Here is an 11,357-nt window from a genome sequence, read left to right as displayed (position 1 = left end):
GAACTTCTCGGTTCCTTTGAGAAGTTTCTGACCGACTTCGGCTTGATGGGCTGCGTTCGGCCCAAGAACTCACTCGGCCCAATATTCCCGGTACTTTTCCTTCGTAAACCGGACTTACGTCGTGCCGATCTCGGTTTGTACCGGAGAAAACCGGAGGTACGGTTTTCACCTCCAACAGTTAGCCCCCCCCCCTCAGTTCGATGAAAGGGTACGGCTTTTAGTCGAACTCATTTGATCTAAACTTAAAAGTAGGTCACGAACCGAGCTCGGTAACTGAAAGCGATTCGCTTTCCCGTACGTTTCGCAACCTGTCTTCAATGAGGCGCGTGAATTCCGGGATTTCGTGAAAATCAAGGAACCACGATTCCCACTGTTTATAAAGGAATAAATCCCCAACGCATTCATTATTCTCGCCCAAGCATATATAAGGTACGCTGCTCTCCCTTCTCTCTAGATTTCGTTTCTCTCTCTAGTTTTTATTTGTAGTTCTTTCTAGTTTCTTCAACCTCCGTCGCCGCATTCTTTTGAATTTTCCGATCAATCTTCAAATTTCCCGATTAATCTTCAAGTTCTCTGATCGATCTTCAATCTTTTCCGATCCATCTTCAAACTGTTCTTCATTCTCTTCAGATCTCCTTTCGACTCTACATTTCTGAGCTCAAGATGTCTTCTAGTTCTTCCATCAATTCTTCTTCTAACCAAATTCTGCCAGAAGATTGCCGCGAATCTTCGGAACCGAGCTCCTCTTCCTCGAATCCTCATTCATCGAGTTCTTCCCAAAAAGAGAGTAATCTTCCACAGTTGGTTCGCAAAAACTCTAGATCGGCTGGTGCGAGTAGTAGCCGATCTCGACCGCGAGTTGAAGCGCCTGAACAATTGGCAACAGAGACTCGTGAAACTGGAGCTCGAGCTGGGCCGAACGCTGATGGCGTTAATCACGAGATCGAGGAGGTTGCGGAATCTGAAGGAGCAAACTCCGAGGGGAACGCTACTGAAGTAGAAGCCGCCGAGGACAACCTTGAAGCGGTGAATCACGCATCACCACCAATTCCAAAGCGAAGAGTCGTTCGTCCTCATGACGTGCCATCTTCTTCACTTTCTCCGGGTGCAGTTCGGGCCGTACTCGAAGAAAACGGGCTCTCGGACAAGGTCATCTTCATAATACCTGAAGCTGGAGATCGGCCATGGGACGTTCCTGAAGGCTTGCTCTGCATTTACTTAACGTACTTCACGCAATGCGGGCTCTCTCTCCCAATCCCTTCCCGTCTGCTCGGATATTGCAATCGGCGTGGCGTAGCTCTTACTCAGATGATGCCGGCATCGATAACGAACTACGTTGGCTTCGTTACGCTGTGTACTGAGCTCGATGAGATTCCGACTAGTCGGCTCTTCGAAGATCTCTTCTCGGTCAACATCCATAAGTCCAAGGAGTGGTTTTTCGAGGCGAACGCCAATCCGAGAAAGAACATCGTCACTGGGGTTAAACCCAGTAAATATAACGACTCGGAATCCCAGTACTTCTTCCTCGAGATGAACGATCTCACAGTCAGCAATTCTGACATCCCGACTCTATATTTTGTTGATTTTTGTTTTCGTATCTCTCTAACTCTTTTTCTGTTCATCTTTGCAGGTCGTCATCTCCCATGCATTCTTCTCAATTCCGGACTCACTTCCGAATTTGAAGCAGCTTTTAGTGAAGCCGGAAAACGTCGTTGGCCCGGAGTTTGGGAAGAAATTCTTCAGCGCCGAGCTAAGAAAGCAGGTTTGATTATCGAGTTCACTTTTATTTTCCTATTTTGAGTTTGTTCCGAACTCTTCCTTATACGTTTTACAGCTTCTGTTAAGGAACCGAAGCCCCCGAAGCCCCCGAAGCCAAAGAGTCGAGCAAACAAGCCTCGAGCTGCTCCTAGACGCAAAGCACCGAAACCGCAAGCTAAACAAACTCGAACTGTCAGGATGCTTTCACTGGACGAGATCCCCACTCTGTTCGATGAGGAGGAACCGAACGTTGCAGATCCGGCTTCTATCCCTGCCACTGAAGGGACGAACGAGCAGCCCGAAGAACTGCCACATGCTGCGAACTCACCTGACCGGCTGGTCAGAAGAAGCTGAAAAGGAAGAAATCCTCGAAGAAAATATAGAGGATTGAAGGTTCTTCTCGTGCGCAGGATACCGCCGCCGAGCTCGATCCTCCGACGGCTGCAATGTCGGACCTCGCGATTCCTCAGGATCAGCCTGAAGCCTCCAACTCCCGGAAGAGGCAAGATAGGGAGCATGCCGAAGATTCTCCGGAACCAGAGCCAGCCAAAAGGACTAAGGTGTGTTTCGATTACGATGAGGAGGGTCCTTTTGAGGAGTACGTCGACGCTTGTGCCGACCTTTACCACAAGATCTCCACCGAGGTCCCGAGTCTCCCGGCGGTCCCCGAGCTCCGGTTTCCAAACCTGTACAAGGGGATTGCTCGTACAACTGCCGTGGTACTTTCCTGATTCCATTTCTTTATTTTACTACTTTCCTAAGTATGAGTTTTAATTCACACTTTCTTTTGTGCAGCTCGCCAGTCAGACCAACAACTTGGTCGCAGCGTATGAAGTTGCGTTGTACGACGAGCAAGTTAGAGTCGCCGAGCTAGAAGAGAGGATCTGTAAGGCGGAAGAATGTCTCGCCACCGAGCTCCAGATCAACGACTCTCTCCACACTGTTGTTGACTTGCTGAAGCAGGAGAGCTCGGAGCTGAAAGCGGTAAGAGCCGAGCTGACCGAGGCGCAAGGCTTGCTTTCTCGGGAGTTCGAGAAAGATAAGGAGCGGCTACAAGGTTTGGTGGCCCATTGGAAAGGTAGAGCTAGGAGCGTTCACGCGAAGGCTTGCGAACGCTTGGAAAAAGTTATCCGCAGTCTGGATGGCGCAGATCGGGCTCGTAAGCCTTACTTGGTGGTCAACCAGCTCACTGGAGTTCTCGGCTTCATCAAACAGCTGAAGAAGAAGGGTTTGTACGAAGTCCCACCCGAGATGGTAGCTGATATCAAGGCAAAGCACGCTAAGGCTTTGGAAGACTTCCGCTCGATCGACGCTTGCGTCCTCACAGAAGAAGATAAGCGGATGTCCCCATTCCCGGAAGAGGACGATGTGCCGGTCGTGAACGTGACTCAGAGTGCTCAGCATCCAGCGATATGCGAGCAGTTCGGTTCAAACGAAGATATACTTAATGCCTATCAAGCTGCGACTTCGAAGACCGCTTAGCCTTTTGTTTTTTTTTTTTTTTTTTTAACTCGAACTCGCTTGCCCTATAATGGGTAACTTTATATGCTTATGTAATATTTTGTTTATCTCTAAATCCTCGGTGGGTTTCTTTATTTTTCGAACTCCTTTGCCTCTTGAAGGGCTTTAATTATATGCTTTTTGTTCTATCTCGAGTATTTCGTAAAATCTTTCAAGTAGTAGATCGGTTTTTAGCTTGAATTCAATTGAATTATTCGGTAGCGAATTGCGTTAACTCGGCTTATATGTTCAAGTGTTGAGAACTTGGCTTATAATGCGAATCTGAGGAGTTCGACTTATTGTGCGAGCATTTAATCTCGGCCTGGGGAACCCAAGTGAATCGTGTCGTACTGGAGGAGTGAGTTTATTTGAACTCCTGTAAACGCACGAAACGAGTTCAAGGTTTTCTAAGTCAAAGCTAAGTATGCGAGATGAGCTCGGCTTATTGTCCTTGGTGACTTAGAAATTTTAATGCGGGACTGGCCCCGGCTTTTAATATGTGGTTTTTACCACGGTACCATGTGGGTGTTCGCGAGACGGATCTTGGCTTTTTAAGTTTGCATTCATGTGGAATGCTATCAAACAACTGGCCAGGAAGTCGATGTAAAAACAAGGAGTTCGGTATCTCGTGATTGCCGAACTAAAACTTAGACGTTTTTAACTTAATAAAAATTTATTGATGTTATAGTTGGGAGCTGCTTACGTACCCTTTAAAGGGAACAAGCCATTCGTAGTTCTAAGTACAAAAAGGTCTTTTGCTCCAGACTAAGTAGTTCGGAGGCTTTTTTTTTTTCGGAGGCTTTTTTTTTTATCTCGTAACGAACTAGTAGTAGTATCGTTTGAGATGCATTGAGTTCCATGATCGCGGGGTCGGGGTTCCGTCTAGCTTCATGAGTTGATAAACGCCGGGTTTAACAACCTTCATTACTTGGTATGGTCCTTCCCAGTTCACGCCGAGTTTTCCTGCGTTCTTCTCTTCTGTGTTTTGATAAACTTTGCGAAGTACGAGATCGCCATCTTCGAAGTGACGGCCTTTAACCTTCTTGTTGTAGTAACAAGCTGCCAGTTGTTGGTAGTTTTGTATCCGGAGTAATGTTCGTTCGCGATGTTCTTCGACTAAGTCGAATGTGTCGAACATCATGTCGTTATTCGCATCAGGTTGCTGAGTGAGCATGGTTCGGCAAATACTTGGAACGTTGAGTTCGGCTGGACACATAGCTTCCGTACCATATGCGAGGAAGAAAGGTGATTGACCGGTGGAACGTCGTGGTGTAGTTCGGTGAGACCATAAGACGCCATCGAGTTCGTCCGCCCAAGTTCCCTTAGCTGTATCCAGTCGCTTCTTCAGACCATTGATAATGGTTTTGTTCGTGGCTTCGGCTTGCCCATTTCCTTGTGGGTATCGCGGGGTAGAGAAACTTAGTCGGATTTTCCACTTGGCACAAAAATCTGTGAAAATTATTGAAGTGAACTGGGTTCCATTATCTGTGACGATCTCATATGGGATTCCGTGTCGACATATGATAAACTTCCAGACAAACTTTTTGACGTCGATTCCGTGTATTTCGGGGTATGCCTCGGCCTCGACCCATTTGGTGAAGTAGTCGGTTACAACCAGAACGTATTGCTTCTGAGTTGTAGATCGGCGAAATGGACCGATGATGTCCATTGCCCAACGCATGAAAGGATATGGTGCGGTCGAAGTCATCAAGAGCTCGGTAGGAAGGTTGATCATCGGGCCATGACGTTGGCACTTCTCGCAGCGTGCTGTATACTTTTCACAGTCGGAAAGCATACAAGGCCAGTAATAACCAGCTTTTTTATCTTGAACGCCAAAGACCGAGCTCCGGAGTGATTTCCTCCTTCTCCTTCGTGTACTTTCTGCATTACTTTGATGATGTCGTTGCCGTGAACACAAGTTAAGAGTACACCGGACGCGTCCCATCTGAGGAGAGTACCTTTAATAACCACGTATCGAGCCGCGGGCCTTAAGGCGCCGAGCTGCCCATTTGTCTGCGGGAACCGTTCCATCGCCAATGTAGCCCACAATATCTAAAATCCAATCTTTGGGCTCATCTTCACCCTCGGCTTTGATATCAATTGGAACGTGTTGGCCTTTGGATTCGTCTTCGTGATCGGACTCGTTGTCATCTTGTTCGTCCATATTGGCATCGAGATCGGTGACAACTTCCTTAGGCTTTGTCTTTCGGGTAAGGGGTGGAGCTAGGTTGGGTCAGGCTTCGTAATCACGTCGTCTCGTAACGATGTTGCAATTTGGATTGCCGCGACTGGGATTGTTCGCCGGAGATCGGGATCGGAGTTAGTCGCAAGGGCGGCTAAAGCATCAGTGGTTGCGTTCTCATCACGAGGTATTTTTGTAAGCTCGAAGGTCGAGAATTCTGAAGCAATATCTTTAAGGACTTTGAGGTACCTATCCATAGGATCATTCTTGGCTTCGTATTCGCCGTGAAACTGGTTAGCTACGAGTTGAGAGTCGCATTAGGCGTGGGCAAGTTCAGCGCTGATTCCTTTGGCAAGTCATAGTCCGGCGATTAGTGCTTCATATTCGGCTTCGTTGTTAGATGCCGGGAAGCCAAGGCGGAACGATTGTTTGATGACCTCTCCTTCGGGAGATTTGAGACGAATCCCAACGCCGGATCCTTTATGGGAAGAGGAGCCATCGGCATGGAGGATCCAAGGTTGTACGGCTGGTTTAGCTTCGACGAGCTCAGGTAGGAGTTCGACCAAGAAATCTGCCAAGACTTGAGACTTCGTCGCAGTCCTTCCTCGGTATTCGATATTATATTCGCTAAGTTCAATGGCCCATTTGGCGAGTCGGCCGGATTGACTTGGGCTGTGAGGGAAGGTGCGAAGAGGATGGTCGGTCAGGACAACGATCGAATAAGACTGAAAGTACGGACGTAACTTCCGTGCGGAGATAACCATGGCGAAGGCGAATTTCTCCAAGGTTGGATAGCGATACTTCGATCCATCGAGAGACTTACTTGTGTAGAAAATTGGCTTCTGCTCGCCACGGTCTTCTGGAACTAGGACGCTGCTGACCGCGTACTCCGAAATCGCGATATACAGGTAGAGTGTTTCGCCCGTTTCGGGCTTGGACAGAACAGGCGGTGTAGACAAGTACTTCTTAAGCTCAGAAAAAGCTTCTTCGCACTTCTCGTTCCATTCCAGATGTTTCTTACCGCGGAGAAGTTGGTAGAATGGCAAGCACTTTTCTGTCGATCTGGATATGAATCGATTAAGTGCTGCAATCCGTCCGGTTAGTCGCTGGACTTCTCGTTTGGTCGTCGGAGACAGGAGCTCGAGTATAGCTGCGATCTGTTTCGGATTAGCTTCAATACCGCGCTGCGTGACTATGTATCCGAGGAACTCGCCAGACGTTACACCGAACATGCACTTAGTGGGATTGACTTTCATGCCATATTGGTCCAGAATATCGAAGCATGTGCGAAGATGGCGGACATGATCGGAAGCGACGAGCGACTTGACGAGCATGTCGTCAATGTAGACTTCCATAGTTCGCCCGAGCTGGCTTGCGAACATTCGGTTCACCAGGCGTTGGTATGTTGCTCCAGCATTCTTTAAACCAAAGGGCATCACCTTATAGCAGTATATGCCGCGGTCCGTGATAAACGATGTCTTTTCCCGATCCTGTGGATGCATAAGAACCTGGTTATACCCGGAGAATGTGTCCATAAACGAGAGTAGTTCGTTTCCGGCAGTCGCTTCCACAAGGCGATCGATATGAGGCAAAGGGAAGCTGTCTTTCGGGCACGCCTTATTAAGATCGGTGAAATCAACGCAAATCCTCCATTTGCCGTTCTTCTTTTTGACAACTACAGGGTTTGCTAACCAATCAGGATACTTGACCTCGGTGATGGATCCTGCTTTGAGCAACCGCTCGACCTCATCGTTGACGGCTTGTGCCTTCTCTGGTCCGAGCTTTCGGCGTTTTTGCTTGATCGGCTTGTACGTCGGATCGATGTTGAGCTCATGACACGCGGTTTGTGGATCGATCCCGGGCATATCCTCTATCGACCATGTAAAAGTGGACGAATGTTGTTTCAGGAAGCGAACGAGTGTATCGCGGATACTTGGGTCGAGTTCGGCACCGATGCCGACTTGGCGCTCCGGTCTTAGTTCGCCGATGCAGACTTGAATAATTGACTCTTGCTTGGATTTTGTTTGCCGGACGATGAGCTCGGTGAGTTTGGTCGTCGGACCTTGCGAACTAGGCTTGGTTGGCCGAACGAAGCTTGCACTCGTTTATGTAATACGATCGAGCGACTGCTTGGTTTCCTCGGAGAGTGTAAACACCGTCAGGAGTTGGGAACTTCAGGCACTGGTGGTACGTTGAGGCCACTGCTTTCATCGCGTGTAGCCATGGCGTACCGAGAATGGCATTGTAGATCGCTGATTTGTCAAGAATGACGAACTGGATGATTTTCGCGACTCCGGCGAGGTAGATCAGGATTTTGACCGTGCCGACCGTCATGCAACGTTCGCCGTCGAACCCTGTGAGTGGCTCGATAAAGGGTTCAATCTTGTCTGATGGTATGTCGAGCTGGTCAAGTGCGTCCTTGAAGATAATGTTGACCGAACTGCATGTATCGATCAGAATGCGACTAACTTCAACATCGTCGAGAAGTAGTTTGACGACGAGGGCATCGTTATGCGGTTTATGCAATCCGATTGTGTCGGCTTCGGTGAATATCAAAGGCGTTCCCTTCGGTGGATCATGCAGGAGTTTGGGCGCGGTGGCGGCCTGTCTACTGTATTCCTTGATAGCCCGAACCGAATAGCTGCAAGCTTCTATGGCTCCCATTATCATGTTGACACGTTTCCTTGCTTTGGGGGCATGATTTTCTTGGGCACGGTCGTCATGATAGCGCTTCGGTTGTTCGGGTAAAGCAGGTGGATTCGGTGGACGCGGCGTTAATGGTAAAGCTGGTGGAGTTGGTGGATCTTTGGCGACGGTGTTCTCGGGTTGTATGTTATTCGGTCGAGGCGACTTGCTTCTTGGAATGTTTGGGCGACGGAGATCGTCAAGCGAGATTTGCCCTTTTCGGTATTGCGCGAGCAAGTATTCTCGCAGACGCCTGCATTCTTCGGTGCTATGTCCTTTGCGGTTGTGGAATTCGCAGAACAAGGACTCGTCTTGATCTTCTTCACTACGGACCCACTTATTATTCCACTACCTGGTTGGTTGCTGGATTGCATTAGCGTAGAACTTCTTGCGATTCTCGTACCCTCTGCTATAGCCTGACTGTGGTTCGTTAGTGGTGGCTTTTGAACGTTCGGGCTGCTTTGCCGAATAGTTTTGCTCATAAGCGTCCTCTTCTTCTTCTTCGGTGATGTAAGTATTAGCTCGGTGTAATGCATCCTCCAACGTCTGTGGGGGGTTGTGTGTAATCGCGCTCCGGAAGCTAGTCTTTATCTGAGCTCCTTTCTGAAGACATAAGAGGGCGGCTTCATCACTGATCGTACAATTGGCGACAATCGTCTTAAAGCGCTGGATGAAATCACGAAGGCTCTCGCTTGCTCCTTGGGCTATTTGCCAGAGCTCGGAGTTCTTGGTGTTCTGTCTGATGAACATTGAGAAATGTTTAACGAAGGCCGTTGTCAACTCTTTATAGTTATCTATCGAGTTCGCCTCGAGTCGTGAGAACCAGTCGAGAGCTACTCCTCCTAGACTCTCCTCGGCGGATTTGAACTGATATCGATTCATGCAGATGCCAAATGATGTCAAAAAGTGCCAGGGATCAGTATTGCCTTCATAGATCTTCATCTTGAGTTTCTCCATATGTTTGACCGGCGTTCCTGCTATGCGCGGCGTAAAGGGTGTCTTTTGTGTTTCCTGAATGACGCGCTCGATCTCTGGAACCACGCTTGTTGCTTGATGAATTTTTGAAGTGATCTCGCGAAGTTGTGCCTTCATCGCCTCGAATTCGGCGTCGCGACTTAGATCCGGTGCTGGTGCGTTCGCTGATCTGACAGCAGTGGACCTCATAGTTCCGGCTGGATCACCATCAGTATTGAGGTCGTCGATGATGTTCCGAACTCGAAGTGGAGTTCGTGCTTGACTGAGCTCGGCGATTTGTGCTGCCATCTGACTGAAGCATTCTTCGCTCCTTTTGTTAATGGCCTCGAACTGAGCGTTGAACACTTGGAGCAGTAGTTCAGTTCCGAAACCTCCTACGGCTGCGAGAGTTTGGCCGGCTTCAGCCCCAGCGTTTTCTCCAGGGATTCCTCCTGTTTGCTCCGCAGGGTTTCGAACGTTGTCGTTTTCTTCGCCGAGTGGGTTTCCTTTCTCATGAATGTTGGCTTGGTCTGTCATTGCTGATTCGATCTATCCGAAGTCCGATCTAAAACTGAAAATTCTGTTTGAGCCCTCCTACCTGGCGCGCCAATTGTTGATAAGTGAATATCGACAAGGGGCAAAACAGTAATTTAGATCGGTAAACTCGGGTTTTATTAGATCGATCGAAGAATACAACTGAGTTCGGTTAATAACAAACTAAGACTTTATGAAACTAAGACAATATTGAGTTCTCAGTATCTAAGTCTTTTCTGGAATTTCTTGTGTCTTCCGGTGTCGATTCTTCTTCCTTTATATATGTCTTCCAAGTCGGTCATTTGTGCACACCTTCTGCGATATGGGACCGAGAAGACTTTCCTTTTCTCTCGGTCCTTTTCCTTTTCTCATGACAATTTCCTTTCTTCTCGTCGGTTTCCTTTTTCTATTCGGAAACTTTCCTTTATCCTCCAAACTCAGAGAACTTCTCGGTTCCTTTGAGAAGTTTCTGACCGACTTCGGCTTGATGGGCTGCGTTCGGCCCAAGAACTCACTCGGCCCAACACTCCCGGTACATTTCCTTCGTAAACTGGGCTTACGTCGTGCCGATCTCGGTTTGTACCGGAGAAAACCAGGGATGCGGTTTTTACCTCCAACATGAATAAACAGGTACTCTCTCGTGGTAGCTGATTATAACACGTTGTCCATAACTGCTTATTTCTCTCGAACCGGAAGTTTGCAGGAAGCTTTGTTGTGTCCCCGACCAAGGCACCTAGTGCAAAGCCTGACCGCCTTTGTAGATTGTTTCTGAGACATTATAATTTCTGCAATCAGTATCTACAATAGGCAACTACCTTAACCATATATTAAGGTATAAAAAGTCGAACCTTGAATTCTCCGCGTGAAAGGATTTGGGTTTTTCTTGGACGTCCAGGTTGGCGGCGCATAATGGGGGGAAGAAGTTCCGCCTCACCATTACTAACAGGTGGAACGGGATGAAAAACCCCCTCATAAAGTGATCTCATGAAATCGGTGGTGTATACATCTCCCACAAGGTGTTCATTTGTAATGTTGGTGAATGAGCTAGCAGCCATTGCGTGGCAACATGGAATAACTAGCATCTGGAACTCCCTGCAGCTGCAGATTCACTTCAAACTTGCCCCACTTTCGGTCGTAAACTTCAAACTCATGCTGATTTACAACAACCACCTACATGTGAAGTAGTCAATTACAAGTAAACATTTACTTTTTATATCGCCCCATTTATAGTTGAATATGAGTAAGAGTAGTCAACTATTAAATAACCAATAGTTATATTCACTATCAGAGGTCTACCTTCAAATTTGTGCATTCATATAATATCTTGTTCATGATGTCTTGCACTTTATCTGTGAGGGGATGTAACTCAGATTCGTATGCAGCTCACCTTCGTATAAACCATCCCATTAGGCTCATCCTAATAGCCTCAAGCATCGAAATTAAAGGAAATTCCCTACATTCTTTCAGCACTTTGTTCAGCGACTCAGCGACATTGGTTGTCATGATGTTGTAGCGCTGACCGACACAGAAGGCCTTGGTCTAGTGTGGTAGACACAAATCTGTTAAGCAGTCAGCACATTTAGGGTTAACACTTTGCAGCTCTGCAAACAGTTGGTTGAACTCATACATTGTACATGCCTTAGCCGCACAGACCATTAGTGATGGCAAGCGACTCTCTTTGATCTGGTTGTCACGTTCCTTACTAGGTGGACTAAACAAGTATCATTTCCAGCAGAGGGGTATA

General features: G+C 47.7%; 2 protein-coding genes across 2 annotated transcripts; one reads left to right on the top strand and one right to left on the bottom strand.

Annotated features, from left to right (window-relative positions):
* Positions 1 to 663: 663 nt before the first annotated feature.
* LOC112084347 lies at positions 664 to 3,240 on the top strand. The gene is made up of 5 exons (XM_024153467.1): positions 664 to 1,545; positions 1,631 to 1,762; positions 1,846 to 2,097; positions 2,169 to 2,477; positions 2,554 to 3,240. Exons 1-5 carry the CDS (start codon positions 664 to 666, stop codon positions 3,238 to 3,240), a joined length of 2,262 nt encoding a protein of 753 aa, XP_024009235.1.
* A 4,270-nt stretch (positions 3,241 to 7,510) lies between these two features.
* On the bottom strand, positions 7,511 to 9,616 carry LOC112084614. The gene is made up of 2 exons (XM_024153850.1): positions 8,478 to 9,616; positions 7,511 to 8,378 (listed from the first exon to the last, which is right to left on the bottom strand). The coding sequence occupies exons 1-2, from the start codon at positions 9,614 to 9,616 to the stop codon at positions 7,511 to 7,513; spliced, it is 2,007 nt and encodes a 668-aa protein (XP_024009618.1).
* Positions 9,617 to 11,357: the final 1,741 nt, after the last annotated feature.

Source organism: Eutrema salsugineum, unplaced genomic scaffold, assembly GCF_000478725.1.
Source record: "Eutrema salsugineum unplaced genomic scaffold, Eutsalg1_0 scaffold_4, whole genome shotgun sequence".
Classification (NCBI taxonomy): Eukaryota; Viridiplantae; Streptophyta; class Magnoliopsida; order Brassicales; family Brassicaceae; genus Eutrema; species Eutrema salsugineum.
Note: the sequence above shows the minus strand (reverse complement) of the source record. Positions and strands in the feature narration are given on the sequence as shown.